The sequence below is a fragment of the Zootermopsis nevadensis genome, unplaced genomic scaffold (genome assembly GCF_977971745.1).
Source record: "Zootermopsis nevadensis isolate Lab colony 2312 unplaced genomic scaffold, Znev_1.0 Znev_ptg000013l, whole genome shotgun sequence".
Classification (NCBI taxonomy): domain Eukaryota; kingdom Metazoa; phylum Arthropoda; class Insecta; order Blattodea; family Termopsidae; genus Zootermopsis; species Zootermopsis nevadensis.
Window position 1 is genome coordinate 3,888,377 of NW_028259145.1, and position 20,414 is coordinate 3,908,790.

At 37.3% G+C, this 20,414-nt stretch overlaps 2 protein-coding genes across 5 annotated transcripts in view; both read right to left on the reverse strand.

Moving 5' to 3' along the window:
- Positions 1–7,349, reverse strand: part of LOC110836956 (putative inorganic phosphate cotransporter) — a 29,874-nt gene extending 22,525 nt beyond the window's left edge. Inside the window, exon 1 of one of the 2 annotated variants that reach the window (XM_087348818.1) lies at positions 7,214–7,349. Coding sequence is in view for 1 of the 2 variants with exons in the window: in XM_087348817.1 (XP_087204943.1) it covers positions 1,234–1,321 (88 nt within the window). In the remaining variant the exon portion in view is untranslated. Of the gene's footprint in view, positions 1–1,233; positions 1,345–7,213 lie in introns of those variants that run through there. The other variant, XM_087348817.1, reaches the window with a different exon arrangement.
- TTLL15 (tubulin tyrosine ligase-like 15) lies at positions 3,648–20,313 on the reverse strand. 3 transcript variants are annotated; one of them, XM_022078696.2, is made up of 11 exons: positions 19,862–20,313; positions 18,564–18,791; positions 17,646–17,798; positions 16,577–16,696; positions 15,769–15,998; positions 14,167–14,330; positions 12,523–12,698; positions 10,810–10,940; positions 9,711–9,924; positions 7,214–7,356; positions 3,648–6,432 (listed from the first exon to the last, which is right to left on the reverse strand). In XM_022078696.2, exons 1-10 carry the CDS (start codon positions 19,985–19,987, stop codon positions 7,246–7,248), a joined length of 1,653 nt encoding a protein of 550 aa, XP_021934388.2. In that variant the 5' UTR covers positions 19,988–20,313; the 3' UTR covers positions 3,648–6,432; positions 7,214–7,245. The 3 variants fall into 3 exon arrangements, with proteins under 3 accessions (XP_021934388.2, XP_087204920.1, XP_021934387.2); XM_087348794.1 differs by lacking the exons at positions 3,648–6,432; positions 7,214–7,356 and adding an exon at positions 7,470–9,322 and having other exon boundaries at positions 18,564–18,788; XM_022078695.2 differs by lacking the exons at positions 3,648–6,432; positions 7,214–7,356 and adding an exon at positions 7,472–9,322.
- Positions 20,314–20,414: the final 101 nt, after the last annotated feature.

Sequence of the window (20,414 nt, forward strand, 5' to 3'; positions counted from 1 at the left end):
AGGCCTTGGTGATCCTTGAACAGCGTCAACATCACTTTCTCTGCTTCTGCCTGCGTGCAGATTTCTTTAGGGGCTTTGGCTAGGTGTAATGGCGCCATTGTCTACTTGCCCGCTTCATTCCAGGCCGGAATATCGGCCACACCAGAGACGACATTCTTAAATTTCCTACTCCATTCGTAAAACTCCTGGAACTATCGATTTCGATGGGTCTCGCACCCTGGCTAATCAAGAAACAGATTACAGAACGCTGTTCTTCCTTCGTGCATGCTTCCAAGGGAGCAGCCATTTTGGATCTACTCTGCTGATGTCATGGAGCCCGCGTTGACAAATCAACCGCGTACAGTACGAGCCTCTAAGCCTTGCTGTGTCTGCAGCTGGACACCGTAGTTACGGTTATACTACTACTACTACTATGGCGTAACAGCCCAAAATCGAGCCCTAGTCTATCAGTACTATGGTATTTGCGGTTGCCCCCAAAAAGTAGTTCCGCAAAGAGACAAAATACAATAACACTTAATGTGGAGGTTATAACACTGTCTAATAGAATACGTTCGGTCAAATCATTAATCTGATTAACATTGTTCGCCTAGAATTAATATCACAAGATGCCAAACAACTCTGCATTATGAGTCTCCAGTTAAGGAGAAATGTACAAAGGAAAGTTACTTTTGTACCCACGTGTTAACAAATAGATAAGTAAACTGCTGAGTATGTGGGGAATTACCTTTGCTTAAATGTATTCACAAACACTGTTTATCTTCTATACCGTAAGTTAGAAAGAATTAAAATAGTTGCTCTTACAGCCCTTTCATAACGCGAAAAAGAATGGATGAATTCTCAATGTTTGCTAGAGTGCTCAAAAAACGATCACAAATATTTTATCTTCTGTGCCGTAAGCCGGAAATAGCACGACAGAATCAAAAAAAGGTCACTTCTAACCCCACTTCCATAAAACGCAACACAATAGCTGAGGTCTTAATATCAGTTACAGAAACCAACCAACAATCGCTTTTATAAAATCCTGTGCTTCGAATTCCCATGAACATTTAAGGCAGTTTAAAAACAAATTTCTAATTTACGTAATAGATCAAAGGATTGTCATCTGCTATAAATACAGTGCTTTCCAAGATGTAGCATATTTCGTACGCGCATGCGTGTCTACCACAGACGGCATACATACTACACTCACGCAAGCGCACACTAAAACAGTACATGAAACAGATTTAAACTTACAAGGTCGCGGGGCAGGTTCATCCACCCCCATCGCAAGTTCTGTCGTTCCGTACATCTTTGCTGGCTTCAGTTCTATCGCCTTCAACATTTCTTCTTCAGGAAGAGTAAATACTGCCCCTTAAATCACATACAACGGGTTTTTTTAAACTTGAGATTCCTTACGACGTAATTCTAGAAGAGGGTATAATAAATCCGCTTCTCACACGTGTTGAATGTGAAATGTTCTGGCAAGACACAAGCTGATCTTAGAAAAGGAAAAATATGTTCAATTGCACCTCCACTTTGACTTTTGCACACACACGTGATGAGACAATGGTATTCTGACCGGCCTGCTCTTCAAGATGGCGCTCGAATGAGTGTTGACATACCGACAGACTTCACTTTATAATCAAACTTCTTCTGATTACTGTGTTATTTACCATCTTATCTACGGTCCATAGTTGAACCCAAACGACTAGCTGCTCACAGCGACAAGCGTGGTGAAAATCCCAGAAGGTTTAACGCCATTGACATCAGCTGTGAAATCCCCAAGAGGGAGGGTAACGCTTGCTACTGGTAGTGGGGTACGCAGGGGAAGAGCTTTCTCTGCTAGTAGCAAGTCTCTCTTGACTCTCCGGCGTCCATTGGTTGTGCAACAGCCGCACATGTCACAATTTATTCGCGTTATTGTTCGCTGTAAAAATAAATGTATGCACATTTCCACTTTTGGCCATCTACACGAAATATAGGGTTCGTGTTATGCATGTACACTTTTTTTTTTTTTTTGAGAAAATCAGTTCGACTTTCACGTAGAATCCTAATCCATACTAACCAAATAGAACTTCTGAAGGATCTTACAAAATTGGTTTACGTAGTTGGAACCAATTAGGCGTATTTCCAAAGCAAAGCGAAACGAAAATGGCCCTTGGAGATTAAAATACAAAAGTGACTTGTTTAAACCACGCCTCATTTTTTAAAATTCTTGAAGTTCCATTGATGCTTTATAGTAAATTTCTTGAGGAATTGTCACATGAATAATTATTTAATGAAGTAAACTACCATTCCAAATTTGGATATTCAACCGCTGTTTTGCTGTAAAAAATATAACCACTAACTAAACCTTCAAATATGCATTAAAAATAGAACATATAGTTTGTACCGCATCATTTTATAATGTTAACTAAACACACTTACGAGTGTAGCAGTTGAGGTTAATTACACAGTTGCCGACCTCCAAATGAAAACAGTTCCTGTGACGTCAACGCAAACCACAGTCGATATCGACCTATCGCAATTTCCTGAAAGCTGGCTACATCAGAAGGAAGTTTAATTTATGGAAGTCCGGGACACTGACGCCCTTAAGGCATCAAGGTCATGCTTCCGTGTGACAAGTTAAAGCCGGCAATCCGCACGGTCTTCGATCCCTAAAACACAAGAGATGGCGGGTTTTAGCCCCGTCCTGGGCAGGAATGTTATAAAATTTTCTAGAGAGATCGCGCGTTTCATTGTTGCCAAAACGCGGCTGAGATGACAGTTAATTTTTGGACGGGATAAAAAACATAAGCATTCTTAGCAGAAATAAGTTATTAAGCACCGAACGAAAATAAAAAATGTCACTTCAACAAAGAAACACCAAAATGTTTATATTTATTTATAATTTAGCCTTGCATTTTTGTGTTTCCTTTATCACTTCATCGTAGACATCGCAGCTTCGGAAAATCGCTTACTTTTTCTTGACGTGAGACATGTCGCCAACATAGGAACTTTTTTTCCCTTCTTCTTCTTCTTCTTCTTCACTAACGTAACAAGTGAATGCACATTTGGAAAAGGTCGAATCGAATTCGGTTCTCTTCCGCGCAGTACGAAGAAGCGGCTAGCAACACATTTTTATTTATTTATTTGTTTGCATCAAATAGCAATTGCAACATTTGATACAATATCTGCTACTAAAGACAATAGCACATTTTCCACGTAACTTCTTTGCTATTCTGTAACGCTCACTTATGGAAAGGTGTATCCACTAGAGACGCAGCCTTCAAGTCAACGCTGCACTAAAATTTATTTTTAAATAATGCATGTTGGAGGAATTTTCCATGACATAGAAAAAGCTTTTGACTGCGTAAATTATGAAATAATGAAGTGATAATACTTGTATGAATTATAATACTGATACAACTGGACTGGCCATGCCGAACAAACAACTTGGTCAGACAAATGACTGTCAATGACGAAATTCACTTAACATTTTCGGAAACTTAGTCACATGCAGCACGACAAACAAGTAAAGAATACTAGTAAGAAGAGGAAATGTGGATATACTAGGAGAAATGACATAGGAAAAACATAAAATAATGGAGTATATGCAAAAGTGCGATCAGAAGGAAGGATATTTGTGGAAGTCAGAATTGGCCAGTGGATACAGACCACACGAAATATCAAATTAAAACAATTCATTATAAAATTATAAAAAAAAAGTATAAAAGCATAATTTGCAGTTAACATACAAAAATATATATATCTTAAGTATATAACAGATAAATATCATATTAAAACATTTGCATGCTAAGATTAATAGCATAAAACTGAGCAATAAATAAGTTTGGGCCATACAATGACCAGACAAAAATTTAAATTGGATCCATTCACATAATTTTACGATGATGCCAAAGTACGACTTAGATCGCAGTTCCAAAACCAGGCACAGACGCACGTCCTTTGTAATAAAGCGATACCAAATAAACTATAACAGATAACGTGTTGTCAAGACAAATTTCTGTCTTATCCAAAATTCCTAACATCACTCTCCAGTCGTCAATATGGCATTTAGTCTGACCTGCAATGTCGTTTGCTGAAAACAACCGTTCTCCTGAATTCTTTCAATTCATGCTACTGTAACAGCTGTACGAGAAAAGATGTCTCTGTACACTAATTTTAGTAATGGACTCATGTACTTTAGAGGAACTTACTGATAAATGATCCAAAATTTTCAAAAACTGGACATGATACTGAGTATAACAAATCTGACTGACATTCTCACAACCTAATTTCAAAACATCCAGCTTAATATTATCCTCTTTGTCTTCCAACTTGCCTCTTTCCAAGATATTTCCCCAACTAATTCCACATCATTACTGTAAGACGCTACTACATAAGCTGTATAAATTATATACAGTGTATCCATAAAGTCCTTTCGGGATTTTGAAAAATTGTGACGCGCAAACAAATTGAGCTAGCCACATGCGGTTTGCGGCAGATTACAGTGAAACTCTGGGAGATGGTGCTCCACCTCATTGGGGTCTGCAGGTACGCGCGTACCTAGACAGGACATTTCCAGGAAGATGGATCGGCAGAGACAGTCCAATGCCTTGCCCTCTACGTTCACCAGACATAACACCACTGGATTTTTTTCCTGTGGGGTTGTGTCAAGAGCAATGTGTTCCGAACACCAGTTAACGGACTTGATGACCTGAAGACCCGTATCAGGACTGCGATCTCGGCTATTCAAGCGGACATGCTCCACAGAACATGGCAAGAGCTCGAATATCGTCTGGACGTTCTCCGTGCTACCAAGGGAGCCCACATTGAGGTCTACTGAGGTCAGTAAAAAAACTTCCAGAGTTTCACTGTAATCTGCCGCAAACCGCATGTAGCTAGCTCAATTTGTTTGCGCGCCACAATTTTTCAAAACCCCGAAGGGACTTTGTGGACACACTGTAGTTTCTCATTATGTAATATTCACCATTTCCCATTTACTTCCATCTCTCTTAATACAACACAAAAAAGTGACCTTTTACTTTTAAAATTAATTATGGCATTTGTTTTAGTCAAATCACGAGATGAGGACCACTTAAACGTGCGATAACCATGCGTACCGACGAACCTTCGAACCTTTGCAGAAAGATGAGCGAATACAATGCAGTAAGGCACAAACTATATAAATAGAACTCGTGGGATACCAACTGGGTGTAACACAATCCAGAAACCTAATAACAAATTTCAGGATCGTCGCAAATGTTCTGTATCATTACGCCGATAATGTGCTTTTAAACCTACTACAAAGTGCTGCTACTTAGCATCCGCCAGAACATTCTAAGCAAGGGAAAAAAAAATAAAGAGCAAAATGTCTTCCCTCTCACTTGGAGACCATACTTTAAACACGAATGAGTCATCAGTATATTGAATTAGTTTCTGTACTCTGGTCCCTTGGAAACTGTGTACTTTAATTACACCTATAATACATTTCTTTCACCTTTACCGATAAATAAAATGAACCAAACAACTATTATGCACGCACATAAACTCTACTTAACTTAAACCATCCCAAACTCCAACCATTCTAATATTTTACCCTCCACCAACATAATCTACTGTGAAACCTCATACTGGCAAAGAAACAAATGGTAATTAACGCTTCCTGGTTCAAAATAACACGCAAAATTGAGTCATATTTAGTTCAGACAATTAAGCTGCAACTTCCCGTAGCATCACTGACGTCAACATAAAATGGGATTTCAAAGATATGAATATTTATAGAATAGATTTGAAAGTCACTGAGCATCATTTTGAAACTCTCGGCCAAGGAAACAGTCATTTTCACAGCGCAGAGATTTGGAAAGGGAACACTTAATGGTCCATCCTGATGAAGCAAATCACAGTAAGAAACATTACGAAAGTTTTACATTTTTCCGACCGTTTCCAAAACAGATTCATATCAAATGCTCTGACAGCCCTAAACATATCAGAAATAAATTCCTGTTGACCTTAAAATTTGATATTTAAGTCACTTATATGATGGCTTATATCATATAACAATTCCGAATCCCAAAGGCACTTTTAATCGTTAAATTCAACCACAACTTTCATTCTCAAATGCTCTAATTTCTAGACTCAAAATTAAGAAAGTTTCAACAGTCCCATGACTCAACCAACAGACTTTTTTATAGTATATGATCCCCCCCCATTCTGAACATCTATCTCCAATAAAATGTTTGAAATTGGAAAGGCAGATCAAGTTCCTTTATGGTTTGACACACTCAAAAACCGTTGTTACGTCACATGAACTCTTAAGACTAGCTAGTCAACCACGTCAAGCGATTCTGTTGTGCCTCAAATGATAATTAACAACTAAGCAGAATCACTCATGTCGTTACTCTCGTCCAGCGCCGATCAATAGCTTCCAAATGATTTTCCTTTGTTTCTGAGTCGATTAATCAAGTCACTCTGGAAAACGCAGAATAAGTAATATTTGCAATATCTTACTAAAATAGTGAGAGGTCTTAGCCAACTGTTCCTCGTGACTATTTTCGGCACAACATTCCTACCAAATAATGAATCCACTTTTCAACAAAATCAAAATGACTGAAACCAAAATAAAATACCATCATACAGAACTGCAAGGCCCTGGGCATCTGCCCAAATTTTCTATACCCTACGAATGACCCTAGTTATATGTTACTTACTGATATGTTCAAGTTGCCACATGAAGAGGTGCCTCAGGTTGCAAGTTGACACCCGATTTAAATTTTATCAAACTCCTTACTAGAACGCAATTTTGTGATGCTTGTGTGTAGATCATCGCTTGAACCACCGTATTTTTCTAAATTTTGAAAAATTTTGCCATACACAGAGAATATATGTATGTTTGTGTCTGTCTGTGCGCGTGTGAGAGAGAGAGGAGGCTGGTACGATTACGAAGAACTAACGTTGGTAAGCAGTCTATTTACCTATATTCCCTTTATGTAACATCCTTATTAAATGTTGTAGGTTTTTGTTTTATGTATCCTCACCAAACACTGTAGTTTATAATTCTCCTGCCTTGTTCAATTATATTCTTGAACTCTGTACGGAACGAACTTATGGTATTCTAGACAAAGAATTTCCTTAATGGTACCACGTTGTTCAGAACAAAACATAACAACGAGGCTCCGTTTGTAAATTATGCACAGTTTTCTACTTCTACCACGAAACAAACCACATACTACCATTTTATAAAAATTTATACCTCATCTGACAACAGAAGAATGCAGATGCAAATCAACACCACGTGCGGTCAATGAGACATTTCCCTTGAAACCATCGATACATCAGCTGATTCTCTGGTGAGTATTCATCTAAACTGATACTCCTCTTTGCATCTTCTTCAGTCTGAAATAATTTTAACAGAACACAATTTTTACTTCTTGCTACCTAGTAAAATATACTAAAACCATTAATCCAGAATGTTTCTGTTTTCCTGTAGTAAAGCAAAATTTTTCAAGAAATGCAGGCTTTCAAATACTTCTTTGTGGACTTTAAAAAAAAGGCATGTTCTTTAATTTTTGAATCAATAATGTCCTAATTACAAATAGTGCCTCAGTACTGTTATGCAACAGAGGAAGAGTTGCAGTAATGATAAAAAAAGATACAGACAAATCAAGGACCAATATCGTAACGTTCCACTGTATAGCGCACTAAGAAAATCTGTGTGCAAAATCCTTCCCCAGCTTTCAACATGTGTGAGTATTGTTACCAATATTATCTGGTCCAAATACCTCAACCACGGGCAGTTACAAAACTTGCTTAGTGTGGTTTTTTTACCTGAGCTGCAGCAAAATGCAGAAGTACAGGTAAACCTCGATTTACGCCGGGGATGCGTTCCTGGACAAATAGGCGTAAATGGAATCAGCATAAATTGAAACTCTTTTTTTATGACGTGAATCAATGGGACGTCAATGACGTGCGTTCCCGGCACCCAAACATTGATGACATAAGTTCCTCAAAAATTGACTTCGCCTTTTCCGTGATAGCAATTTCAGCCAAGGGAATGTTTTTTCCGATTCATGTCATCCACCCATAGCAACAGTAATTTCTCCATTCTTTCTAAAAGTTTACTTCTGCTATAACTCAATTGTGTTGCACTTACTCTGGTAGCCTGTTGCATTGACTGATTTATTTTATATGAATTTTTCATTATGGTAGTCACAGTGGAAGGAGGCAACTTCATACTCCTGCACACATTACGACGGGTATCACCACCTTCTATTCTATGAATTATGTCCATCTTATCTTCTAACACAATAGACCTACAGCAACACATTCACTTCTCTTACCAGACATGGTGGCTCTTCTACAATTTATAAATATAGAATATAATAAATATAAATGCAGAACAGTGGTCGAACAACAACACAAACACATTTAGCACACAGTTTTCAGCGCATACAACGTGTCAACAAAAAGCAAATTGAGCGCATTTTTCCTTACTCCCTTATCAGGCTGAATGCAAATGACTCACCGTAGAAGAGTGACCAATGCTCACGTGACTGTTGGGCAAGGTTGGCGGATTTTTAGGAGATTATCTCGCAACTACTTAGCAATGAGTGCAGAGGTGACTGTATTTATAATTTTTATTCAAAATCAGTGATGTAAGAATTACGATTTAGTATAAGAAACCGTACGAGAAACATTGTAAAACGTTATAAATGATAGTTTTTTTCTTCACTTTTTGACTTGCTGGTTTCATAAGCAGCGTTATTCTGAATCGGCGCAAATCGAGGTTTACCTGCATATATTTGCTTAAAGGAGTCCATGGAATAAAAAGAGAAGTCTGTGAAATAGTTGCAGGCACCGTAATGGATGTATAATGGTGGATTCCTTGTTGATGTTTCTGGGCATTTGAACAAGTACATAACTTCAGGCAAAGCCCAACACATTCACACCCTTTACAATTCTATTAAAGATTTTCAGATAAAACTGGTCTCATGGGAATGCCAGCTGAAAGTGAAGAGAGGCTAATATACTGTCATGGACCTGCATGCAGTGTGGGAATCCATGCCTGGTCAGCAAACACACACCCCACTACATCCACTGCCTATTGTCCACCATTTTTCAGCAATGTTAGTCAAGGCTTATGTGAAAGCATTATTTGGACTCTTGTCCTGGTTTCTAGCTGATCGTAGAAAAATGGAACGGTCTGAGAAACAGTTTCTGAATCTACATAAGGGGAATTATGGTGCCTTTGAGCCAGTTGTGATAAAGTCACGTATCCAGTCTCAGCTGGTCGACTGAGAAATACAGTGAGAACTTCAATATGCGAGCGGCTACACTGAACACAAGACCAGAGTCTGGGCATCTGTAATCAAGACTGTGATATGTTAACTGACACAGCATTAATCAAGGAAACACCTGTAACAGTGTGTGCAATAAATACATCTTCAATTTTAAAAGAAATTACAGCAGTGTAACCACTGATTTCCATTACAACTGGTATCAAAAGTAGAGGTCCGCATGGACCAATGTTTAGAATTTCACCTGGCCTAGCCGAAGCCTGAAGCATGTCTTCAAATATGTTACCCTTATGCTGCCTAAGCCCAACAACCTTTTATTCCAGCTCAAATGAAGCCCAATCTATTTACAACATGCCCTGACTATTGTATCATTAGTATATGTTTCTTAATGCATAAATGCCAGTTATCCTTGAATTAATTGTTGAACAATTCCTTAACAAAGTGAACCCTCACCAAGTGTGGAGGAAAGATTCTTTTGCAGTCCTGACGATTGACGTGTTCCAGATAAGCGGCCTTCAACACGTCCACGGTCTCCGCAGTTAGGCAGGGCCTGCAAAGCTGGCAGTCAGGTGACACACAGCTGCTGCGACAAAGCTTTCTTGCACACACGGCAGGATATACCATGAGGTTCTTTTCTGTTACCTGCATAGTTTCTTCAGAACTTGACCTGACAAAGCACACAGAAATGTCTGTCATTAATTCTTCAAATCCAGATGGTTAGTTTAGTGACAGTTGATTTACTTTTCAGAATGCACGTGCGCGGGCATGTGCACACACACACACACACATATACTGGTACTATCAGAGAGTACAAACATTTAAAGTCCAAATTTTAATATTTTGCACTGAAATTACTGTATTCGGTCCAAGGTGTGAAGCCGGTCATATACCTCTTTCGTTCCTGTTAAACTGCAAGTCACTTGTGCCACTCTTGCTCTCACTGGTAACAGGATCACTTATTTCATAATCACTATTACCAGAACTAATACCTTACAACTTCTTATGGCAGAGAAATTGGTTTATCGGAACATTTTGTAAACTACGGATACACCTGGTTCCCTCACGAAAGGCACAGATATATCTGGTTTCTGCTTAGGAAGAGTTAAGATAGTAATGAGAGAAAAAAAATTGAATTCAATACTACAAAACTGTTATAGAGTAATGTCTGGAATATAAAATCAACATCACTTAAAATGCTGTTCCAAGTATTGTTGTGCTAGCTTCAAACTTCTTAAGTTGTGCTTTTTTTTTTTTACTGAAATTTCACCTATTCAATCAAAGTCACTTTTAACATATTTTCACATCTGTGATAAAGTTTCAATATATCATCCGCCCCATATGTACCGCCTTCCGACACAAACCTTAACAGACATACTTATTATTTTATGTTGGGACAATTTAACTTTAGAAAAGCTGTTACTCTCAGGATCATTAACTACTGCATTTGGCATGAGTTTTTAACATTTCTGAATCTCAGTAGACACAAAAGACTGTACCAAATGTTTACAATGCAAAAGTTTCTGAATTACAAGTCTTACACAGCTCTACGTACCTTGGACTAAGAGAATCTCCATGTACCTTCCGTCCTACTCCAACCAGGCTTAATGTGTTGAAGAGAACTTGTTCATAGAGCATACTGTTGGGAGGAAAATGTTGGGAGGACAAGTTGGGAGACATGTTTGCCTGCAACAGAGAACTTCGTGTAATTATCTACGCCAGACTCCCAACCAACTGCAACAGCTGATAAAGTTACATTTGTACCAAACAGCTATGCTGTGAAGATAAAAAGATCACTTGCCAAACACGTTACAATGAAAAAAATCAATGTAAATATGGGCAAAGCCTTAACTTTCCCGCACAGATTCATTCAATGTCAAATACACATACTTCAAGGGCAAAATTTTCATGACAATCTATGACTCTAATAAAAGTCTGCAAGCTTGTAGGGTTGCCTTACTATTTTTATTACTTTCCATATTATTAATATTACTGTATCTATTAATTTCAGAGGTGCAGTATTCTAAGATGTTCTGTTTTGCTTCAATTTTCCCATTTTTTGATTCACTAAATTGATCATATCTACGGTCCTAATTGAGACAGAGCATTCAATTTTGTACTAATTGAGTGTTAAACGCAGCTTCTGTTTTAACGCCAGTCATAATTAGGACATATTAAGACTCTGACCTTGATATTTAACCTCTGACCTCAATTTATGAAAAAATTTAAACAAGTGAACTGTTGTAAAGACGCCCTCAGTCACCAATGAATATTTTAATGTTAAAGACCACAGCAAAGAATCAATGATGCTCAAAGAAAGGTTCAGGAAAGTTGTAACAATTCTGGGTACACAAAAATTACATTGTCAAACCTGCATCAAGAACCCAAGTACACACAAAAGTGTTATCAGAGGCTTATGCATTCAACACTTGCGAAATGAAGAGTATCAAGTGGAAGAGATCACAGAATTAGTAACTTGCAAATGAGACACAAAGTGGATTCTTGCAAGTGTGTTTCAAGTGAATTACAGTGAAATTCGACTATTATTTTTGCATTCCTCTGGTCCCAGTACATCTTTCATGAATCATTCACTGTCAGACATTTTATGCATTTAAGCTACAAAACTTCTTAAAGAAGTGGATCCAAAAACTACAATGGGTTACACATACGCTGTCAGTGAAATGGAATCCTGATCTACCATTGGGAAACTAGAAACCAGGCTTCACACAGACTATAAATAGCTACTCTTACAGGTAATATTTCTTACTTGCATAAAAAACTGAATTTAATACCTTAGTGAATAGCCCACAACTGACATGGCTTTTTCCTAAAAATATTTTATTGAGTTAAGTTGCCATGAAAGCTTTAAGTCTTACACTAATTAAATCTGGCTATACATTTTTCATAAGTAAGGTTCAAGTTCAAAGACCAAGGTCAAAATGTTGCTGTTTCCTAACCTAACAAATGTCCCACTTAAGACCTTTAAATTGGTTCAAGAAAGAGTGCTCTATCTTAACTAGGACCACTATTATAAGCATGTCAGTAAATCAGAATGTGGGGAAATTTAAAGCTTCAAAATCAACAAAGACTGGTTTTAATAAACACACAAAGATAAAATTTCATTTTTGTCACTCACTCACAAAATTTTAATGAAAACAAAGATGGTCATGTCGATTGCTATGTTTATTTGACATGGAACAACCTATGAAGAAAACATTTTAAATCTGAGTATGCAGTGATGAAAAAGTTAAATTTGGACCTGTCTTACCTCCATTATATAAACGTTCAAGTCTTCATCAACAACAAAATCAAAGCGTACCATTTCAAAAAAATTTCGCTTTGATCTATAATTGGAAGCAGACTTAATCATCAATGGCTCTGTTTTTAAGTAGGCACGTCTTAAGGCATCATCTATCTGGTCCCATATTTTTCTTGGATCTTTACCTATATAATAAAAAAACCTTTATTCACCTCTTATATTATTAACTATACAAAGCAGCTCTCTTTGTTAAAACTGTATTTTACTTACATGGCTCTCTTCTGAAACAAAGGCAAGGGCAACCTTCTAATTTCATATATACAAATCTAAAGGTATTCCTTATCTCAGAGGGTAGGGGTGGTGTCTTGATAGGCCAGCCTATCTATTTTGAAAACTGTTGAAGTTGTCAGCTTCTAGGGCTAAGCTGAGGTCAAAACTGGTAATGGGTTGCTCAAATGTGTAACCTAAATGTTTTCATATTACAAGGGTTAGTTTCATTATGGAGTGCAAATTCTAAACGATATCCACTGGCTGCAGTACGCTAACAACTCTCCATGAAGATTTCTGTCTTCTGGGTTGTTGCACTGTGTAGTCTGGTCGATGTTAACCAACGTTTCAGAGGTCATACTGCCTCCGTCATCAGAGTATGAAGATTTCCGTCTTCTGGGTTGTTGCGCTGTGTAGTCTGGTCGATGTTAACCAACGTTTCAGAGGTCATACTGCCTCCGTCATCAGGACGATGAATATCATCAGACTACACAGCGCAATAACCCAGAAGACAGAAATCTTCATACGCTGATGACGGAGGCAGTATGACCTCTGAAACGTTGGTAAACACTGACCAGTCTACACAGCGCAACAACCCAGAAGACAGAAATCTTCATACTCACCGCTGTGAAAACCTCAAATCTTACAACTCTCCATGAGTGACATTAACTAAAGATGATTTTGGAGGAACTTATAAAAGAAACAGCAAATATTCCACTTATGATCAGAGCTTCTACAAAATTCATTCAAAAACTGATACTTCATAACATTTGGAGCAAAATGGTAGATGCATCAAGATATATGAACTATGCCTACCACACTCACAGCATGAAAAATCATGGTATTGTGAAGAAACACTGCTTTTGTAGCAGTTACTAATGCAGTGTGATTAAATAAAAAAAATTTAAAATTAGAAAACTTTCTACAATTCTTATAGTGATGCATATTCTGGATACCAAACATAATTCTCCTGACAGCATTTTTCTACTTATTATGGACCAGAAAGTTTTAAAACAAAATCATAACCCAATTTTTTTAACTCCTTGTATCCTCATTTAGATGTGAAAGTGCACACATTTAAATGAGTAGAAATCAGACTGACAAGTAGCAGCTTGGTTTTCTACCATGCCAACAAAAAAACTCTGTATTTCAGCACAAGGAATTAATTGTAAAATTGCTGTTGTAATATATATTTAAAACCCCATTACTTAACACAGATAATCTATATATTATTAATACTTACTTTCCATGCATTGAGGCTTATGCATAATTGAACTGGTCATGTGTTCCACTAACATACCACTAACCATTAACGTGGCTAGCAGCACCACAGTACAGAGATTTAAATTCCCTATGATAAAGGTTGAAAACCAAATCACTACTTACCCATGTCTTTTAAATAAGCAGTAAGTGACTCTTTCATGGAAAAACCTAAGTCCACATAATATTTTTGTAAAGAAGGCACTTCCCACGTAGGTAGGTAATCATCTCCCACGACATACTTATCAAGCACATCAGGGTCAAAGGGGTGATATTTCTCTGGACAGAATCTGAAATAGAAGAATCAAGATGAACCAAGCACTTGTCAGCGAGTTAACTCACTGTTATCAGGTAACAGTGATATTTTCTCACACACTAAAGAAACACCTGGTAAGATAAACATATGGCTACTAAGCAAGAAAAATTAAAAGAAAAATGACTAACTTAAATAAAACAAAATAAACACACTGAAGATTCATAACAGACAATTTAATTTTATTCAGTTTCAGACATTTTTAATACTGGACAAGACAAGGCTAATTAAAACTGAGTTCCCATTTATTTCCCAAATACAAGCTCAATTTATATTTTTAAATATAGACAAAATACCTTAGGTGATATTTCAAGATCTCATAGCAGTGATTACACACATTTCTGTCTTCTGGGTTGTAGCGCCATGCACTACAGCAGAAGTTTACCAACATTTCATTAAACTTCTACCATACTACAAGGCGCTCCAACCCACAAGGCAGATATCTTGAATTTATAAACAAGTTAACATGTTCAGACCTCAGTCTGGACCTTTTGATGTACCTTCTCACCTGTTAAATAACTACAATTGCAAATCTGCAGTATGGCACAAGGTATCAGTGAACAAATGACTCTTACGTGGTATTAACAGAAAGAAGTTTAGGCACTGTGTAAAAAAAAACATTCCACAGAAATGGTATTTCAAGTTAATGTGTCACACAAACCATTGAAGAATTACTGGAATTATGGCCTTACAAAACACAGTTGTGCACTCTTTGCATCCACATAGTAAACCAGTCAGATTTAATTTCTATAGCTGATACCTCCTTTCACTGGGGATATTAAAAAACTAATCTGTCAAACCAATTCATACATAGCAGAACTCAGAGAAATCTTGACGCGTTCTATATATCCAGAGAACAACATGTATAAGCTGAAATCCATTTAGAAAAGTATGAACGAGTAACCGAGCCAATGGGGAACATTTTCAGCACCTTCTGTAATGGCGTTACATGAACTTCAATCAGCGTTACTGCAATCTAGACCAACTAGAAAAGGTGGTAACTGACACAGTGTTCACTCATAGCAAAAAAGGAAGCACTCCACCTTATTTACTAAAAAATCTTCCTGTAATAAATCTTAACTCATGGCACAGTGAAAGGGCAATGCATTATTCCTTGATTCTAACTGGTAGGTTTTGTTAAACATTTTTGGCCCATATAATATGGTTCGAAGGGCATTTAGTTTGCATTTAATTAGAACAAAAGGAGTTACTAATCAGTTTCAAATTCATCAATAATAATAAATCTCCAATTTTAATCTTCACTGATGTCTGTTGTTTATACCATCATTGAAATCATCACTCTGAGTAGGCAGCGACCATTATCATTGTTTAAGGAAAAATTGCAATGTTATGCACACAGACATGATGCAGATAGGCTCCGCTTCTTTTGCCTAACAGTTTACAATCCGACTTACCTCAGTATCATATCCCCATTGTAAATGTACACTCTCAGAGGATCAATGGATGTCTGAATTGTATACACTCCGATGTCAAATTTATGCCCATCCACAAGCAAGGGTTTGCTAACATATTCCTGAACAAATGTACCTTCTGCTTTCAAGTTCAGATCATTTGCCTTTGTGATTCTTACACCTCTATGGTCATTACTCTTCTGAACAAATAATGATTCTGGATTTATTTTTGCCTAAAACAAATAACATGACAAAAATACACATCACTTTACAAATTTGCATTCCTGCTCTTAGTATTCTCTTCACAGTTTCCTTCCTAATACCAGTAGCGTACGTTTTTCAAAGCTGAATACAATTTTAAATTACCCTTACACAACAGATATAGCATTTTTCAGACTTGAAAGTGTGAATGACCACTAATGTGTTCATTTCCCATTTATGCTCGGTAATCTGCATCACATAATGGATACGAATATTCTCATGTACAAAGCCCCAACTTTTACAGTCTATGGTATAGAGGGGATTCGTTATCATAACTGCCCACAGAAATAAAGTAAAAGACAATTAAAAATTAATTACAACCACTAATACATACAATGTTTATGTGTCTTGTTCTTATAAAGCATAATGAAAGCTAACGATCCTGGCTAACTTTGCAAAGTGCTTCTAAAATGTGTTCCTGCAATTCAATAATAATAAAATACAGCCAATAATAAAAATACAAAACTCTTATGCACTTTCATTCTCTTGCTGATGGAGCAGAAAATGCAGACAGAAATGGTCACATTTTTAAATACTATCAAGGACTCACATATTCAAACAGCTTGTCAACATCAGAAGGGATCCTGAAGGCAACTGGAATGTAAGGAATGCCTGAAGTAGCAAGATCAACCTTTTGTGTGATATATCCAGATCCTGGAAAGTGGTTCACCTGAAACAGGGCACAACTGAACGTGCATTGAGGCGGGAAAATACACACAACCTGTTCCGATTTAACACAAGAACTAAACATAAATCAGTGATATTTCAGGTTCTCACAGCAATCTAAACAAAAATCAATTTCATTCAGTGATCAATGCCCACGTTTGACCGTATACATGAATTATCAAGACAAACATTAATAAGAACAGATGCTTGTTTAAAGGGTGACAGTACCTAGACTCCAGTTAACTTTTCCTACTGCCAGTTAATTTGAGAGAATATACATACACACAGAGTTGTTATTTTTCAGTAGAAACATTAATAGCCTGAATCAATAGTGAATGTTTCATGCATGATTATCGCTACCCCTTTTCCAACTTAACAGAAGTAAACAAAAAATACAAAAGTATTAATGAACCATTGTATTCAGTTACCGGCACCTTTCTACCTTGGGAAAATGAAAGTACTGTGTGTGTGTGCAAGTGCATGCATGCCCATATGTGTAGGGAGTTTAAAGGCCACTGTGGACAAAACTAAAATATATATAAAAATGCATTTTAATGTTCAAATGCAGTGTGGGAGCTGAAAACAAATCTATGGATTACAGGTTGTAGATCAGTAGGCTACGTAAAAGAAATGTCTTAAACACTTGTGGAACGTTGGATACATAATGCTATGTGTGGACACTGGAAGGAAACTAACATGATTCACGGAACACACACTTCTATAGTTTTCGTTTACCTAATAATGTTCTTTTCATTAATAAAGGAATATTATAAACACTAATTACTAAAGAAGAAACAAAATATGTCAAAAACAGTCTCACCAGAAGCATATCATTATGCTTTATGCATTAAGCTTTGAAGAGATAGAAACAGAGATGGTTTAACATGCAAAGTTTTCCTAAATGCTACAGGAAAGTGGAATCCATATTTAAAAAACTGATGACACATTGGTACCTTTTGATGAGGTTCGAGATTTTTAAGACTGGAATATAAAACACGGAAAGGATATGCATGAGCCCACAGAACATCCCAGTCTGAATCATTTCGCCGTTCAAAGCCCAAACGTTCAAGAACCAGGTATACATGTTTCAGGTATCCAGAATCTACCTGAAACAGTAGAATCATGTCACATATGCATAATAATTACCCAAAGATACAATTCTGAACAAATAATTCACAAATCAGTTAATATTTTATAAGAATTTTGACTTGAACGTGCATTATAAAGAAATGGTAAATGTTACTACAAAGAATTGTACACAAGGAGTCATAAGCAGTCACTACTGTAAAATCTACAACACTGACTTGCCGAGTGTCCTGTTATTTATGTGCCTCCAGGGAGTAAAGGTTTCTTTTAATCCCTTCTAATCTGCTGTAACACTTTTATGATATAAAAAGTAAAATATATGTATTTATTTATAACATCCCATCCAATGGCACTACAGCCCAAGTTCGGGCCTTGGCCTCCTCCCATGACAGAGGTTTCCTGGTCTTTAAGTGTGTATTTATGAGTAGGAGCGATATGGGTGAGAAATGTCTGCTGAATTTTGCTTATGAAACATCTTGTTCATGCTCTTAAGGTTCTTTTACATGCTATAAATCTACGACATGGGACCACCAGCTTTACTTCCCCTCCAAAGGAAGTTGTGCTACAGATTTTTATCACCCTTAAAAATACATTGAACCTTGGGTCCAGTGGCGAGCACACTAACCACTAGTGCACCAAGGGCGACATTTATTTATAACAAGAGTCCAAAATTCTTGTGTACAAAATCTGGATATGTCGGCAAAAAAGTCGTAATTATTAAGCATATTAGGTAAAAATATGAAACCTGTGCAAGTAGTTTAAAATCAGGACCAATATACACTAACATTTCTGCCATAAACTGCAAAACCCGGCTTCTTTACAGAATTCTTCTCTGGATGTGGCAAAATATGTCCTGAATCTGCTTCTGTGTGACGTAGTAAATAAACATTGAGTGCTGTCACAGCCACACAAGCCAAGATAAACAGCACAAAAATTCCTCTACTGCTGATTCTTCCTAAGCCATACACACAGGTAGTGTTCAAGCACGTGTCACATTTTACTGAATGGATCTTCTGGAAAGAAACAGGTCATACAGGTATGTTACAGTCTTCAGTAATATTCATCACTATGGTACTGAAATTTGGAAAATGTACAACTTTAGCCATCAAATACAGCTTCCAAGAATATTATTTCCATACATATAAGCAGTATAGATACCAATACATTCCATTTTTCAGTTCAATCCAAGTAGTATACATTACAGAATTTCAATTGCTGATTATTAACACATACGTAGAAGGATATTTGTGTCTATGGCCTATAATGATGTACAAATACAGCAAAATAGAATAGTATTTATTTACATTCCACAGATCCTTCAAAAGGCCAAAGCCAAGGATGCAGAACATGTCACAGCATAAATACAATACTTGTTTCTAACATAAACATACAGTCATGACAGTTTTACAGTCTACAGTTTACAACAGTATTACAGCACAAATAATTATATGAGGGCGAGTCAAATGAAAACCTTGAAAGTGTAAAAAAAATTGATAACCTACTGCACTCAGCTGTAGGCACAGTAAGTCATCAGCATGGGTTAAAGGCACACACTGTGGGCACTAGATCTCGCAATGTTGGCTTTATCCCCTCATTCATATGCCTTCAAGGTCTGGTGCTTAGGTAAAAGTAAAGTATAGCTGTCTCTCTTAGGCACTTAGTGGGAGAGGAGTATAGCTCACATTCATTCTTAACTTTGGCATTAGTAGTGAGTGGTCAGCATCAGACCCTGGGCACACTTTATCCTCTTGAAAGGACCCCGATGCCCATTAGAGAGAATACTGGGTGGACCTCAGAGCCAGTCTGGTCCTCTAACCCGTCGGGGATCGAACCCCATCCGTCCAGTCCGTAACCAGTCACTATATTGACTGAGCTAACCCAGCTCCTGCTTAGGCACAGATACAAATTTTTCTCTTTACTTTACACATTTGTAATTCCGGACAAGACTTCAATGACCACGGTTAATACCCGAAACTGCGTATTCAGACCTCACATCAATGTCTACTTACAGAAAAATTTTACCTTATACGATTGACAACAAAGTTGTTGTCGTCTTAAGCTACAAATGTGCCCATTTACACACCTGTTCCCCTGTTGACTGTTCGTATTGACGGGAAGGATTGTACTTTGTTTTGAGAGCTGATCGGAACAGCCAGCGCTGCATTTTGAAATGCAAAGTGCCTAATTGCAAGCATTCTCTGTCTACCATGAGTTGGAATTATAAAACCACTTTCTCATCACAAGAACTCTTTTACACGAATAAACCAAATTAAATGTTATATATTCAACGTCACCACCTACTTGACCAAAACTTGAAAATGGTTGGGAGAAATTAACACTGGGCGATTCTAACGGGTGATACCCTTGCCTATTTGAACAACATAAAACTTCTTTTTCCCCTCCCCCCTTTGTATATATTCTCCTGCAGCCTTGTGGCATTACTTTTCCTGCGTGTGAGGTGAGTGCACTGAAAAGGTCAACCTGAAGTACACAAGAAGTATTTCGAGATGGCGATGCTGTTGTTAGTATGGACATTTACTGAATATCCCGGTTATTTCTAGCGCCGGGCCTACACGAATTCATCTGTGGAAATCACATCACCAAATTCTTCTTCTCTGCTGTGCTAACATAATCTG